This window comes from Gopherus flavomarginatus, chromosome 21 (genome assembly GCF_025201925.1).
Source record: "Gopherus flavomarginatus isolate rGopFla2 chromosome 21, rGopFla2.mat.asm, whole genome shotgun sequence".
NCBI classification, from domain to species: Eukaryota; Metazoa; Chordata; order Testudines; family Testudinidae; genus Gopherus; species Gopherus flavomarginatus.
This window is the reverse complement of record NC_066637.1, coordinates 756,935-773,715: the sequence shown is the minus strand read 5'-3', so window position 1 is coordinate 773,715 and position 16,781 is coordinate 756,935. Positions and strand designations below refer to the sequence as shown.

General features: G+C 44.4%; 1 protein-coding gene across 8 annotated transcripts in view; it reads left to right on the top strand.

Annotated features, from left to right (window-relative positions):
• Window positions 1-16,781, top strand: part of CAMTA1 (calmodulin binding transcription activator 1) — an 863,171-nt gene that overhangs the window by 741,029 nt on the left and 105,361 nt on the right. For all 8 annotated transcript variants that reach the window (XM_050931581.1, XM_050931584.1, XM_050931583.1 and 5 more), the window contains 2 exons: window positions 747-887; window positions 3,703-5,555. In XM_050931581.1, the coding sequence (XP_050787538.1) occupies window positions 747-887; window positions 3,703-5,555 (1,994 nt within the window). The remainder of the gene's footprint in view (window positions 1-746; window positions 888-3,702; window positions 5,556-16,781) is intronic.

Genomic DNA, 16,781 nt, shown 5'->3' with positions numbered 1-16,781 from the left:
AGAAACCATCCGTACAAATGCCATGGAGTTTGCAGACAGATGAATGCAGAGAAGGTGGGTAAAATTTGCAACTTCATTCCCTGGACCAGGTCTTTGTTACATAGTTGTTGTTGTTGTTGTTGGGTAGTACACTGGTATTGGGTTTTTTAAGGTATTTAAATAAATATCTTACTAGGCAATTATCTTCGCCAGTTCTTCTGGAGCGGAAGCAGTTGTACCGTACATTCATTTTTTCTCTCTCTCTCTCTCTCTCTCTCTCCCTCCCTCCCTCCCTCCCTCCCTCCCTCCCTCTCTGTGAGTAGTTAAAAAGAGAGCTAGGCAGATACCACACTAGCAACTCTGGAACACAAGAGGCTCCTATAGAGATATCTGAGAGGTGGTGAGGCATTAGAGAAGGGGGCTTTAAGTCAAGGTCCCTTGGTTATATGCCTGGCTCTGCCACTAACTTTCTGTATTACCTTGGGTAAGTCACTTAACCACTGGGGCTCACTTTTTAAAAATGGGAGTAATTATACCTACCTCACAGGCTGGTTGCATGTTAAAGCACTTCTAGAACCTTGAATTGAAGGGAGTAGAAAATAGTAAAGTATTATTAATTAATATTGTTCTTTACTAATATGCTGCTGTTCTGACAGCACTGTGAAGCAGAAGAATAGCTCACACGTGTTTTTGAGGATAGCTCTTCATGATTTGCTGCTGTGTTCTGAGTAGCCTCCGATGGATGTTTTCTGCTGTTCTCTCCACAGTTCATGGCATTAAGTGGACATGCAGCAATGGGAACAGCAGTTCAGGGTTCTCTGTGGAGCAGCTTGTACAGCAGATCCTTGATAGTCATCAGACCAAACCACAGCCTCGGACGCACAATTGTCTCTGCACCGGCAACTTGGGTGAGTAGCTGATTACAATAGAGAGCAGACAACAGGGCTAAGTCCCCTTCCAAATCAAAACTCAAATGCATACCAAGAAGCTCATCTGCATCCAGAGATCCACTTCAATTTCTGATTTCCTATGAATGGAACTTGTGAGCCACCGCTAAGAAACCACTGCTGATGTCTTCAAATAAGACAACACAGAGAAGGCTAAATGGGATCTTCACATATTTTTCTGTAGTTCAACAGGGCGACCCTATTTGGCAGCTGATTACACTCTTCAAGGTGACTGCTGATCTCATTCTAGGTGTTTCCTGGAAAGGATTTTCCATGCTTCTGAATGTGGATTTGGGAGACCTACTATGTTACTAAATATTTGCCGCGTGAGAATTAACCTTTTAACAAAGTAAAATGACCCTTATTTGATGAAATAAAAACCCCACCGGGCAGCTGAGTAAAAGTCTCTGGGCAAATCCATAAATAAGATGTTATCTGCTATGAAATGCCGAACTTCTTTCCATTTCCTTTTTATCTTCACGATCTCTCAGATTGCAGCTTTAATCTAAGCTCAGCGTATTTTCTGTTGTTACCTAACCATTAAAAATATTTTGCCACAAATTTTGAGATACGGTTAATCCAGGAGTAACTGATGAAGCCTCAAACATATTAAAGATGCAACATGGGGTTTTGAAAAATATGGAGACTGTAACATGCGAGCTCTCAGAATTCATCAGTTCCCTCTACTGGCGGCTTCCTCTAGAAAGCATGTTGTGTCCTGCAGCTTGCTCCAATTGTGTTACTGACACTTTCTGGGCACCACAAGCCTTACACTGCACTGTGTGCCCATAGGGCATTTCAGGTGGTTAATTACAAGATAACAAAGACTGAAAATAGTCATCTGGTTTTTTTAGTGTTGATGGAAATAGTGAATGAAATTTCCTTCCTGTTGAGAAGAGTTCTGCTTGGCTGAGATTGCCTGAAACAGCTAGGAAAGGTACATCCTCTCTAGTGTTAGCGCTTTATAATAAGAAGTGAGAATCTGAGTGATTCACTTTTCCAACTCATCTGCTTCATCCCTACCCCTTTTTGCTACTTTGGTCAAATAAAATGTACAATAAATTAATTAGTCCTTAGAAAAATTTGTCAAAGAAAAATACCAGCTGTGTTTCAGGTTTTTTTCTCCAGTCTTCTTATACAATCAAGATTTAAGTAAGACTGATGACCTCTGAAATACCTAGGTTTGGAATATAATTCAACCCCTAAGGATCAGCACTTGATCAAGGCTTGCAGATCTGAACATGAATTATTTTATTCTTCCCTTTGATGTTTTGTCTTATGCTAAGTCTGCTGTTTGCTTTGTAATGTACCAGTATCACTTTGCTTTACAGCAGCTTGCATCTCCAACTTATTACAGTCCCACTCAAAGATAGCAACTTGGAAGCCTCTCTCTAGTTCTTGTTCAGCTCTGTTCCTAAGAGAAGGGAGAGATTTACTATTGCATTTAGTTTCAAAAGATCTGTTCTGAACTATTTTAGGTGACCTGATTCAGATCTTGTACATATAATAGAGAAGTTCCCCTTCAAGGGCAAGGAACAAAAAGATTTAGCAAATTGTAGCAGCTACGCAGCCACTTTATGATACCCAGAAGAAGGAAGTTGTAATTGTAGCCATTAGCTATGAGGAGAAGGTCTCTTTACCCATTAGGTCATTATACTGTACAATAATTAAGGTTCTTATCTCATTCTGGGAAAACTGAATCAATTAGAGGAAGAAATATCAAAGAATCATGGGCCTTTCTTCTCAGAAAAAGCAGTCCCAGTGCCAGATTTTGTGGTGAAAAGACAGTCGCCGAGAGAATCATTTACTCCAGCCAGCTTAATTTTGCAGCTTCTGGAAGCAAGTGATACTCATCCCATGGCAGGCAAATAATGGCATGACTGGGATAACCTCCTATCCAGAATTTTTTTCTGGTGACCTTTCCTCACTGGTTTTTCATCCTGTCTGGTACTAATCACCAGTGTACAAAGCCTCTCAAGCTCCAAAATGTTTTAGCTGTCAGCCTGTGAACTGAATGCAACAGATATGAAGTGCTACATATTATAGTACTTTTGGGAGGGGAAAGCTTTCTCTGTTCTAATTTACTTTCTCTTAATAATTTGGCCAACAACTGTATTTGGACAAGATAATAAGAAAAATAACATAGATGGCTGGATGATGTAGGGAACGGAAGTCGGATATGGAGTCTTTCAGCTCTATATCATCATTTGGCACTCAATCCACATGAGTAGATACCAAGCCATCTGACAGATGGCCTGTGTGAAATGAGTATGTGTTGCTTGTATTGGAGGGAGGTTTGGGAGTCTTTTCCTAGTTCCTAATGGAATGTGGCCCACATCTCACCATCCACACCACAGCTGGCAGTAATAGGGGCCTGTCTCAACACTGAGACTTGAGAAAATACTGAACAACCCCAAGAGTGGGCACAGAGCCTGAACACACTCATTTCTAGAGGGGGTCTGATCAGGTCGGGGTAAAGCTGGCAGTGTGTGCTGTGTGTTTTTTGAAGGAAGGGGAAGGTGGTGTGGCTTGCTGTCATTGCACATAGTGTATCTCTTCATGGATGTAAAAGGAAGTTCAGTTTTCAGAGCTGTCAATCTGACATTGGCAAGAAATTAACGTTATTTAAAATCTGTCTCTCACACACTCCCATTCTCTCTCTCTCTCTCTCTCTCTCAAGTACAGTTATCCCATGCCATAAATGAAAATAGCACAATTAATGTTATCTTCATTGATTAGTTTGTTAATTACACACATTGTTTGTGTTTTGGAACAGGAGCAGGTAGCAGTGTGCATCACAAGTGTAACAGTGCCAAACATCGCATCATTTCACCAAAGGTCGAACCAAGGACAGGTGGGTACAGCACTCACTCAGAGGTACAAAATAATGATGTCTCTGAAGGCAAGAATGAGCACAGTCATGGAAAGACCTCCAGCCGAGAGAAGAGGAATGGCAAAGTGGCAAAACCTGTGTTGCTCCATCAAAACAGTACTGAGGTCTCTTCCACCAATCAGGTGGAAGTTCCTGACACTACCCAGAATTCTCCTGTGTCCATCAGCAGTGGATTAAATAGTGACCCTGATATGGCTGATAGCCCAGTAGTCACTGGTGTCTCCAGCATGGCTGTTGCCTCGGTGATGGGAAGTTTATCGCAAAGTGCCACAGTATTTATGTCAGAAGTCACCAGTGAAGCCGTGTATACCATGTCACCCACCACTGGCCCAAATCAACACCTCCTATCCTCAGATGCTGCTGCACAAGGACTGGTACTAGCTGTGAGCTCAGATGGCCACAAGTTTGCTTTTCCTACACCAGGCAGTTCAGAGAGCTTGTCTATGTTGACCACCAATGTCTCTGACGAGCTTGTGCTCTCTACAACTCTGGATGGTAGCAGAAAAATTCCAGAAACCACCATGAATTTTGACCCAGACTGTTTTCTTAATAATCCCAAGCAGGGACAGACTTATGGTGGAGGAGGCCTAAAAGGAGACAGCATTAGTACCAACATAAGACAGTCACCCACGACAGAACGTGGGTTCAGTTTCAGTGCAGCCCTAACTAAAGAGATTAAAACTGAGGACACTTCTTTTGAACAACAGATGTCCAAAGAAGCGTTTTCCTCCACTTCTGCATCTAATTCTCTCAGCCTTACTACAGGGTCAGGTCTGCTTCCATCTGGAGGCGGGCTGAGCCCAAGTACCACCTTGGAGCAAATGGACTTCAGTGCCATTGACTCCAACAAGGACTATTCTTCCAGTTTCAACCAGACAGTCCAGAGTCCTCATGTTCACCAGACCCCTTCCCCTAGCTTCTTTCTGCAGGATGCCAGCAAACCTCTCCCTCTTGAACAAAACACCCATAACAACTTGAATGACACAAATGGCTCTTTTGTGAACACTTTAGGAATCCCCAATGTGAAAACAGAATCCTCCCAAACAACCTCTAATTGCAATGGCACAGTGGAAACTAGAATAGAGTCCACCTCTTCTCTCCAGCTCATGCAGTTCCAAGCAAACTTCCAGGCTATGACTGCAGAAGCTGAAGTTCCCATGGAGACCTCCCAGCAGGCAGAAGGGAATGAAAATCTTCTTAAATCAGGGGATCTTCAAGCCTGTAACTCAGAGCACTACATGCAGCCCGAGGCCAATGGTGGTATCAGGAATGGGAATAATCTCCCTATTCTCCAAGGAAATATGGTACAAGGACTCTACCCAGTGGCCCATCCCAGCTTAAACAACTCCTCCAACATGGAGCTTAATTTGGACCATTTTGACATCTCCTTCAGCAACCAGTTTTCAGATCTTATTAATGATTTCATATCAGTAGAAGGTGGGAGTAATGCCATCTATGGGCACCAGCTGGTGTCCAGTGACAGTGCTGGGCTATCTCAGCCTGAAGATGGCAACAGAGCAACCTACAACCAGGCTGAAATGTGCATTCCTTGCTGCAGCCCTCAGCAAGCTAGCATGCAGCTCAGCAGTGCCGAGAATGGAACCAGTACCATGGCATACATGCATGTTGCTGAGGTGGTCTCAGCAGCCGCAGCACAAGGCACCTTGGGGATGTTGCAGCAGAGCGGGCACTTATTCATGGTGACAGATTACTCACCAGAGTGGTCTTACCCTGAGGTAAGCTTCCAGTTTTTATTCATTAACATTTACTCACCCATCTTTAATTCCTTAGTTAATAAGGGCTCCAGGAACCTTCTTGTTTAAACTTTGACAAGGTTTTTAAATATCTCCTCTTAGAAATAAGAGCATTTGAGGTCATTTTCGTGTCTGAGTGATCTTTTTATTAAGCACCTCATTACCCTGACAAGGCTTCTTTCCTCACTTACAAAGCATCAGAACAGAAAGGTTTTGTTTCACTATAAAACAAAGTATCTCCAATGTGATGCCTTCCCAGTGTTGCCTAGTTTATTTAGAAAAGTTGTGCATACTGCACATTGAACCTGACACTTAAATCTGCAATTGGTTTTAATGTTGCCATTAGCTAAATATCCGGCCAGGAGTTCTTTATTAGGTTCAGTACTTAACTTGGTTCCATACCTTATACCAGTGGTTCCCAAACTTGTTCCGCCGCTTGTGCAGGGAAAGCCCCTGGCGGGCCGGGCCGGTTTGTGTACCTGCCGTGTCCGCAGGTCCGGCTGATCGTGGCTCCCAGTGGCCACGGTTCGCTGCTCCAGGCCAATGGGAGCTGCTGGAAGCGGTGCAGACCGAGGGACATACTGGCTGCCACTTCCAGCAGCTCCCATTGGCCTGGAGCAGCGAACCGTGGCCACTGGGAGCCGCGATCAGCCGGACCTGCGGACACGGCAGGTACACAAACTGGTGCAACTCACCAGGGGCTTTCCCTGCACAAGCAGCAGAACAAGTTTGGGAATCACTGCCTTATACGGATACAATCACTTGCACCACAGATTGGAAATGCCAGCACACAAACTCCTGTTTATGTGAAAAAACGTACTGTTGGATGAAAAATATTCAGCCTTGACCATTATAATGAATAGACGTGATCAAACTAGGTCAAGTGTAAAGAGAAATTGTCCTTTAGTAGTATCTGAAGCCTAGACTTAGAAAATTTTCTTATGGGCTCATTATTGGGATAAATGCAGCAGTTCAAGAAAAAATCAGCTGTGTTATAATTGTTCAGAACTCTCTGAATTGTATGTCAATTATTGCATGTCCATTGTTTCTGTGATCTAAAACCACTAGAGTGCATCTAGACTCTGAAATCTCTTGATATGGAACTGTGAGTGGGCAGAAGGGAACACATCTGGGGCAAGGAGCAGAGTAGTTTACCTAGCTTTCAGTGAAATGACCATCTGATGACTCCAAGACAAAGCTGTTAAGGGAACAGGTAATGGATTACTTTCCTAAAGCCTTAGAAACGCACCTGTCGGGTACAAAGGAATTCAGTATAATACAACAGCATTCATCCTTCAGAAAAGGAGGAGCTTTATGATCACAGACTGTGCGAGTGGTCAGTCAACATTAAATAGATGGCTACTTTGGGGAACTGTCACATTCCATTCAGTCACACTTCTTAACCCTGCCAGATCCCTCCTGAGAACAGCTGATAGTGGCAATCCAGCTACAGATCAGTGTACGGCTTACGTGCATAATACAAATGTAATCAACCACTTACTACAGTTCAGCCCTAATGCTGTACAGTACATCACAAACGTTGCTAGGGAAATCTGGAACTTTCTAGAATAGGAGATGGATGCCTGTCAAGGCCTGAGGCCACAGTGGGGGTTTGGAATAACTCTATTTCTGGGATAAACTAATCAGCAATTGGTCATTGATTACCTACCATGTTCTGTTAGTGGTAATTTACCATCAACTGGTCCCCAGAGAGAGATTGGAAATTCAGCATGTTTGTATCTGGATGTTGGGTTTTTTTATTCTCTGAGAATCATCCCTCATAGCGTGATAAAAAGCTGATGTGGCAGGGCCTGTGGTGAATATTACCGGTATTTTTAAAAAAATGGTTATTTATTGGTTTAATACTGTACAAAAGCACAATAACATGTTGTGTAGCAACTAAACCCCTCTGAAAATCAGTGCCAAAAAATAAAAGCATCTGTCCTTTTGTTTCTCTTTAACCAACAAGTAAATAGCTCAGCTTCCAAGGGAAGTGTTTCCTTTCCACACTAACCAAACAGTAACAGAGTTTGGCAGGCCTGGCAGACGGGTCCAAAAATACATTGTCCCTCCCTTGTAAGCACCATCATCATGTTCCCATTGTGATGAGAGCTGCTAACTGTGCATTTTACCAAAACAGAATCTGGGGTTCTTCACAAATGAAGGGGATCAGTGTGAATGGAGCCTGCCTTGCACAGGAGATATTAGGGGGTAGGTTGGAGATGCCATGCTGTGGTGCAGGCAGGAGCAAGAGGCAAGGCCCATGCAGTTATGCCAGAGGTAATAACATCAAGTGAATCCGAGAGTCAGTACTGATACCAAGTGTAGCGAGACCTACACTTGCACAGCTCACCTGCCTTAGCTTCATGAACATTTATTACTGAAGAGCCCAATGATCCTTAGCCATAAACTTTAGTGGCGGACAGAGAGACTACCTGAAACTCTGAGCCTGCTCAGAGAATTATTCTACATTGTTCAAAAGACTCTCTTGTAATATATTGTTACTGCTTTTCTGAATCTTCATTTTCTTTTTGTTATTTCCTTTGATGTTAGGCTCGTCCTTTTTGTTTTTTGGCTCTGAACTGGCCCTTTTCCTTCATTTTGATTTCATTCTCTTTGTCTTTGACTTGATTTCCCCATCCTTTAGCTCAGGACTGACCTGAGGAGCCAATTAGCCATTCAGAATATCTTGACAAAAGTGACCAAACAGACTGTTCTCTTCTGCACCTTTGGATTTGTCAATAGTGCTACTGTACATCTCATTGTAGACCCCAGTTTGCACCATATGAGGTCTTAGTCTATGGAGAGGAAGCTCATTCTCGTTGACTTTTGCAGCAACAGCCTGCAAAGCTGTCTGATGAGCTGGGACTTTTAGATGCCGAGTGTAACCACTGTCTGAGCTAACTTTGTTTTCATCTGCCATAAGTTCCAGGCTCTTAGTGGCTGTCAGATCTTTTACATTTGCTGCTGAATCCATTGCTAAGATTACAGTTTTCAGGGAGCTGTTCCTCCTAGCACCTGGTGGCAAGGTGGGATTTTTTTCTCAGAACGACAATGATCAGACATCGGCAGCTCTGTCATTGTGTCTAGTGTGAACCTCTTCTTTTTCCAGTTTTTTTTCTACAGAGGAATTTCATTCATTCTTTTTCTCTTGCTGTCGCCAGGTTCTGTTCTCTCAATGGAAGTGAGAACAAGGGGAAAGTAGTTTCTGGCACTGTCATGTTGTGCCAGGCAGGAGCAGGGCACACACAGAGGCCCATGTGGTCACACCACAGGAAATGCTTCAGTAATAAACCCAGAGTGAGCAATAGTCAGCACAACTGCCAAGCATAGTAGATCTACAAGCCTAACTCTAAGGGTATGTCTACACTGCCGTGTAAGCCCAGGTTAGTAGAAATCGAGTTTGCAGACCTCAGGTTTGTTAACCTAGGGCTTGAGCATCACATCTACATTCATTTGTAACCCCAGGTTAGGAATTGTTGAACCCTGAGTCAACCTGGAGCTCCAGCATTATACAGGCCTGAGTCTAACCATCCATATCCCAGACCGTGCCCTTCCAAAATGTGGCCACTCTAACCCTTTGTTTACAAGTGCAGTGTGGGAAAACTTGACAACCCAGAGGACAAATAAAGGCACCTGTGGGATTGTGGAATACTTTCAGTGGACTTCCAGAGCACGAGTCCAGTGGGACTGTGTTTACACTGCCAACCAATAGGTCTCGAACCCTGGGTTCCGGCTTGACTCAAGATCGGACCCTCTACCCTTTTGGGATCCTAAGGCCCTGAGTCCAAGCAGAGGCGGCTCTAGCTTTTTTGCCACCCCAAGCATGGCAGGCAGGCTGCCTTCGGCAGGAGGTCCCCGGTCCCGCGGATTCGGCAGCTTGCCTGCGGGAGGTCCGCCAGTCCTGTGGCTTCGGCGTACCCATGCCGAATTGCCTCCGAATCCGTGGGACCAGCGGACCTCTCACAAGCAAGCCGCCGAACGCTGACTGACTGCCGCCCTCGCAGGGACCGGCAGGGCATCCCCGCGGCTTGCCACCCCAGGCACGCGTTTGGAGCGCTGGTGCCTGGAGCTGCCGCTGGGTCCAAGCCCTGGTTAGTATGTAGATGGAAGGACAGTTAGGCTTGAGCCTGAGCTTACGTTGAATAGTAGACATATCCTAAGTGCCTGCCAGCTACCCCTGCACAGGCAGTAGGAACAATCCCGGTCTTGTGCTCCCTGTCTGTGATCTCTCCTGTCCTGGCAACAGTGCTAATAACCACAGTATCTCTAAGAGCTCCCACTGAGGAGCTGCAACCCTCAGCACCATGCCAAGGACTCATCATATAGAGTACATGAATAACATTGAAATCCTTCTCAGATCGTTCTCCACTTTGTGTGTTCTGAGAGTTTCCTCCATTCTTTCAGCTCAAGTCCTTCATGCCCTGATCTATGTGTCCCCCTGCTTTTCATTTTTTCCAGTAGGATTTCTGTGGATTTCATATCTCAGAATGTACATTGTTCACCTTTGTCTGAGCTGGAGAAGGGCCAACATTCTTCTCTGCACCTGCTCTCCATACTGGCAGACTGACTCTTCTCTAGGCTTACGTAGAGGGCCTAGAAGCTCAGAAAGCTCATCTCTTTTTCGTTGCAAATCCTTCTTTTTATGCTGCTGTCATGGAAACCTTTTTGTTATTTAATTGATTCACTAAACCACCAGTCATCTCTCTTCCTCTCTCAGAATTTGGTGTTATTTTCCTTTGAATGATTCTCTAGGTCTGATTATTCTATGGCCAGAATCACTGGGGACCAGTTTTCAAATATAATGTTGGATCCAGGATTTCTTCTTAATTGGATAGAGCCAAAGCTGGAGTCTATGGTCACAAATCTTGATTCCCAAGCAGCTCAAAACATCACCTCAGATGTTAATTTTCTTTACTGATATACAATATTTGTTATATACAGTGTTGAGATATGGAGAGAATTTTTTTTCTTGCATTTGTACCCACTGGGAACAGGTCCCAAATTGCTATTTTATTGCTCCTGTGCTGCTTTTCTTGTGTTCCAGATTTGTAGGGATTCCTCAGAGTTCACCTTCTGCAATAGTTCCAGCACAAAGCTGCCAAGAATATCTGTTTCTTCTGTTTCTGAGGGCATTTGGAAAGGCCCAAGCCAGAATTTGTGTTAGTTCATGTAGCCATGGTGGCATTATTCTTCTAAGAAAGACTTGTTGGGTTTTCTTCGTTTTAGGCAGGTTTTTCTGAGGGTCACACAGACAGGTGTGCTGTGTGATCCTGGAACTGGGCCCAGATCACTATCCCATTTAACAAAGAACCACTCAGAAGTGCATCTTAATGCTGTCCTTTGTGGTGAACTTTACGTTTTTGCTTTCTGGTGTTCTGGCTGCCATAATCACATCATAAAAATATTACGTACTTTGCATTTCACATTTATCAGCAACCCATTAGCAAGTTTTCATTGTGAAATAATCAAAGAGTGAGAAAAGCCATAAAATTAACTCTCTGCATCTGCAAAACATACTCTGCTTTGGTGCTTCAGGAACCTAAGAATCTAGGATTGTTGGGTTCATCATAATAATCATTTTCATTTCGTTTTACCATTCAGTTTGCAATTAATATTTGCTTGAAAGTGAGTTTCCACAGACACTGAAATGACTGTGCTTCAGTGTGTGCAGTAGGATTTGCCTTGTTTGGATTCTCAGTGGAGCTGGAAGAGTTGCCAAGGTGAAAATCATTTTTTCCTGAACACAAATTGCCTGCAACAAGTTTTCATAATAAATGTTTCTGTTGGCATAACACAATAGAAAAAATGCTTTGCTGTCAGAGCCCTTGCTTCATAGCTTCAGTGAGATTAGTCACCCGTGAAGGGAACTCTTTAAACATCGGATAAACTCAAACCCTAATGCTAATAAAAAGTGTAAACAAATATCATCTTTTATTTTCTTATGGCCTGTGTGTCCCTCCTGGGGATTTGATGATCCATCTTGTTCTTCCCTTTTTATTCCCCAGTTCTTCTTTCACAGGTACCTTCTTCCAAAGCTCTCTGAAGTTGGGGAAAGACTCCCACTGATTTCCATGGATTTAGATTGAGGCCTCAGGGAGGAAGTATTGAGATATCACTGTCACGTGTGTCAGTCTCAGGCTGTTTGATGGGGATATTATTACAGTCATAGAAAACCCTCATATTCTTCTTTCCTTTTTCTACTGTCATTGTTTGTTTTAAACATGATTCTCCTGTAGTTACCAACAGCCCAGCAGTAACACAACCAGAGACAATGAAGAGTCATGTAGAAAACATATTGCAAAGTTCAGTTCAGATGGATTAATGGACCAGTTACATTATTTTAGCTGAGTTTAAAATCCTCCAAAGTCACTTTCTGTCAATCCAAACATATGTACATGAGCTCCTAGCATTTCAGTTACTCTTTGGTGTGTTCAGAAGTGACATGGCTAGAGTTGGTTTGGCCTGTTCTCCAAACATTTTGAGGGGAAATCTCAGAACATGAGAGTCAGGGAAACCCCCAGAGTGAACTGCGCAGATGCTTTCTGTTTAGACTGGCAGCAGGGCCCAGCAGAGAAGCTTCTGAGCTCTTTAGCCAGACCCGTCAGTGTAGGCCAAGAGCTGTTGAAAGGGCTGAACTCATCTGAACCAGAAGAAAGGTCCTACGTTAAGCCAGGCTTACTTCATCATCTCTAAATATGAATTCACGTTATTGCTAGTGCTTAATTTGTGCTGGAGACCTGGCACCTCTAGCTTGGCAGTTAATAGCCCTGGCACCTCTGGGCCTGCTGCACCAGTTATGAAAGTAAAAAAAATTGATTGAGCCCCAGCACCTCTTTCATTAAAAATTAAGCCCTGGTTATTAAGGTACTGTCCTTACCTGCAGTTTTTTGTGAGCTCTGTTAAGAATGAAGCCAGAGCTTCTGTCATTCTGCTGGGCAGCTGGAAGAACACGCAAAGTTGATGATCGAAACAATCCCTCCTTTGAACAGCACTTAGAGAGGGAAAACTTAGGGGACTTAACAACACAGAGGACATGTAAACAGAGACTCAGAATAGACAGGGATGATGGTGCCTTGTTTGTGCCCTGAGTGATCTCTGATGATGCAGGAAGGATTGAGACTCAGACATGCAGGAAAGGCTGCTGTGATCCCATCACCACTCTGTTATAAAATACTCTTTTGCTGTAATTAATTTAATAAAATCAAAAAACTTCTGACATGAAAAACCATTTAGATCTTAGCAGCCACCAGCCAGCTGCAGCAGCAGGTAAGATGCATCGCTCTGGTAGTTCAAAGTGCCCTAGGGAACCCCTCTCCACTGTAAATGCTGTCTGTTCTGTCCATGCTGAAAAGGGAAATTGTAAAGCAAAGGCAATGGTAGGTGTTCTCATTTACCCAGAATGCCCTTCCAGCTATCAGCTGTGTCCCAGCAGTGCCAGTGTCTGGGCTCTGGATTCAAAACGGAAATAGCTAGCTATGCTTGTGGACAAACAGAATCCCCTGTCCCTGCTGAGCTAGATAGCCACTCAACTTGTGTCCTGCTGTGTCGTATGTAACCTCGATTGTAAGCTCCTTGCAGCAGGGACTATGCCTTATCCTCTCAGTAATGCGCGTTCTACAGTTGTGGTGCTGAATACAAATACTATATAGTAACCAAGCACCTTTAAACCATCTTAGAGAGTCTCTCCTGCAGTTTGCCACTGGAGGGCAGCACAGGAACAGCTAAATAAAGCAGTGTCTCCTTGGAAAACAAATGCAACCCTGCCTATGCATCTGATTACTAAAGAGCTCTTCTCATTTTTACAAGAGGCTGTTCCTCGTCCCTGCCTCAGTGTGAGAGGGCTGGGAGATACAGATACTCCCAGTTTCTGTTCATCGGAACCCAAAGAATCTGAAGAGAATCTCTCTTTAAAAACACAGTCTCTCTTTAAAAACTGAAGAAGGACTTGGGGATTTTTTATAGATGGTCATTGACCCCTGGCTCAAGCAGCAGGCCGCTGTATGTGTTCTGCTCCCAACATGCAAGATCTCTATAGACCCTTCTCTAATACAACACAGGTAACGTTGTGCTGCATGCTGTTACCTTAAACCTAAAGCTGGAGTGGATGGAACTTTGTTGCTCTGTATTTGCCAGCTGTTTTAAAAATAAGCAGAGTTAGGACAGGCTGGTGCCTGAATGGGAGACTTCTAAAGGAAAAGGGGTTTTATAGAACATGCATCTTTTGTGTAATAGACTTGCACAGAAGCTTCAGCCTTCAGCTATGAGAGAGAGAGTAAATTCTCCTCCAGTTTGATAGGAAGTCCAGCTGCTTTAGGCTACAGGGATCCCTGCATCATTTGTTTGCTGGAATTCTCCTCATCAAAGTAATCCTTCATCAAACTGATCTGAAAACCTTTCTCAGAAATGCTGCTAATGATTATTTTAAAAGCAAAGATTAAGTGCAGACAACTTCAGTGCAGTATTGCTAAGGCTGAGAATGGAAAAGCATAACAAACAGGAAATTCAAAAGTTAAGGTTCGCACAGCAACCTACTTTTAAGCATATCACTCCTAGGACATCTGTATTTGTTTGGGTGACTTGTTAGATGTCTGCCTAACTATATTTATACAATGTATTATTACTTGTTATGTGTACTGGGGCAGTACCTAGCTGTCCTCATCACAGACCAGGACCTGCTCTGTTGGGTGCTGTGCAAAACACCACAAAACCACAATCCCTGCCCCCAAAGAGTTTACAAGGTGACCCCTTACAGTTGCTAGAGGAACTTGAACTTTTGACTGTTGTATGTAAAGTGCTGAAACCACCATCTAACTGGAAGAAGCTATTGCAATGTCATTTTCTCTAGAACTCAGCTAAATCTTGCCCATCACAACCACCTCTCGGAAGAATATTTTTCCTTAGGTTGATTAGTAACACGTTTCTAGCTCTGACTCAGATCCAGTCTCCCACCTTTACAATCAAATTTTGCCTCATCTGCACATGAAAGGCTTCTGTGGGCCTGAGACAGGAGGAGACATTGTTGCCAGGCTGAGCATGGTGCAGTACACCTAACGGCCACTGGATGTCACTGTTGCAGCTCACAACTGCAGCCAAACCCGGATCCCTGTTTCAACAGCTGGGAGGCTGATTTGGATGCGGGGAACGTTACTGTGAGGGGCTAAGTGCTTGGTGTGGCCTGCTCCATGGGCGTTGGGAACCTGTGGTGGGGTGACAAACAGGCTGGCAGGACCCGGGCTAAGGAATCGTGCTTAGCTGAGTGGTGGGTGCGCTGCCCCTCTGGTTGTGAAACCCCGAGCAGAGCCAACAGTAAAGCCCATTTTCCAGTCGTGGACGCGAACAAGGAGGGTTTATGTGGCTAGGAGAGGGGCTTCAGCTGGTGCTTGCAAACCTACCTGGCCCAGAAGGAAGAGGAAAGGAATGACTGGGCCTAAGCTGTGAAGAGATGCTGTTGCCCAGCTTATGCCCTCAACAGGGAACCCTGTTTGCTGCTGCTGAGGGAATGTGGAGGTGGTACGGCCCCTCCCAGAGGGGAGCGCTATTTGTGGCCCATTTTAGAGCGTGTGTGATGGAGCGTGAGCTTAGTCTGGGGCTGCAGGGTCAACAGAGGAGGTGCTTCCCACCGGAGCACAGGAGGGTGCAGAGAAGATGCTCCCCTGGAGGTCAGTATGCACTTTGCTTCGCTTTGTTTCTGGTTGCTGTAGTAGTTACACAGTAACTGCTCCTTCCTGTGGGTTCCAGTGGAGTGGTCATGAGGGGCCATTACTGGGCCCCACTGCAGCAGTGTGTGCATTGAGGATGAGGGAAGCAGACATCCTAGAGGAGGTATTTAAACGTGCTGAATGCACATAAGGCATCAGTAGTAAACCTTCAGCCCTGGCGTGGGCCAGGCCACAATGACCCCTTAACATGTTTGAGCTTGTATAGCCAGACTGGGCCCTTTAAAGGGGCCCATGCATTTTATTGCCACTAACACCAAATGGGAAGAAAAGAAAAGCAGACTGTGTGCATGGCTCAGGACAGTGAGTGCGCTCTGGCTGCCTTCATTCAGGGGGGTCTGGCTGTCAGCTCCCAGCATCCATGACCTGTGGCTGTCTGCTGTATGCCCTTCCTCTACACCCTTGGCTCCTGGGATCCACTCACCCACCCATACAGATTGTGACCTGATAAACCTGTGCCCTGGGTCTCTCCTCAGGGGTCCCACAAACCCTAAATCGTTTCTTGGGAAATAAAATAAATAACTATAAGGGAAGGAAGCAATGTTGGGAACAAAGCAGCTAATGATGCAAGTGGTTTTCTCTCAAAGGATTCTGGGATGATTGATGCAGAGAGGTCTGCAAAGGAAGTAACTCCTCCCACAGCCTCACGTGAGCCCCTTACCCTCTTGGCTCAGCAGAAGAGCAAAGATGGGAAAGTAGGTGATTTGATTTTGTGGGTGGAGGGATGTCATAGAGTTGGATATTGAACTACTGAAAATGTGTGTGCAGGGGGCAAGGAAAGGCGTGTTTCTGGGAAAGGTGAGAATGTGAATGCAAGAGATTCTGACACTCAGGTGAGTTCTTAAGTGCTCTCCAGGACTAAGAAAAGAGAAGAGGAGTCAAGATTCCCCTGCCCCTTTCCTTCTGCTCTTCTGCTCCCTGCTCCACTCACTTCCCTTTGGCCTGCTTCGCACTTATTCCACTGAGATATGCCGCACTGACACTTTAGTCCTGTCTTTGATGTCATTCTTTCCTGGGCAGAATGAGCTAGTGGGTGTGTGTGGAGGTGGAGGGGCCTCTGGAGTCACTAAGCCTAAACTGGAGGAGTATGAGAATACACAGTGTGTTTTCTAAAGACCACATTATTTCCAAGATTCTTGGTGTTCTCAAGCGGTGATCCAAGGGGCACAGCTACTTGGGTGCCCTTGGTAACACATGTGCCATTGCTCCTTTAATTGAACCTTAAATTCAGAATGTCTGGAAATTTAGAGCTTTTATGTAGAGAGAAAACCGAAACATTCTTCAAAGAGATGAATGGGTGGGCTGGATTACTGAAAGGCAAGGTGAATTTTTGTTTTGCAATTTTCAATTGTAACTCCAGATTAATGACATTTCTTGCCTGAGAACTTCCTTAGGGTTTTTAAAACATTGAAGATTTGCTCAATGAGGGAACCTAGTAAAATGAGGTTTCTAGCTTTCTACATGAGATGTATTATTATTCCAGTTTATA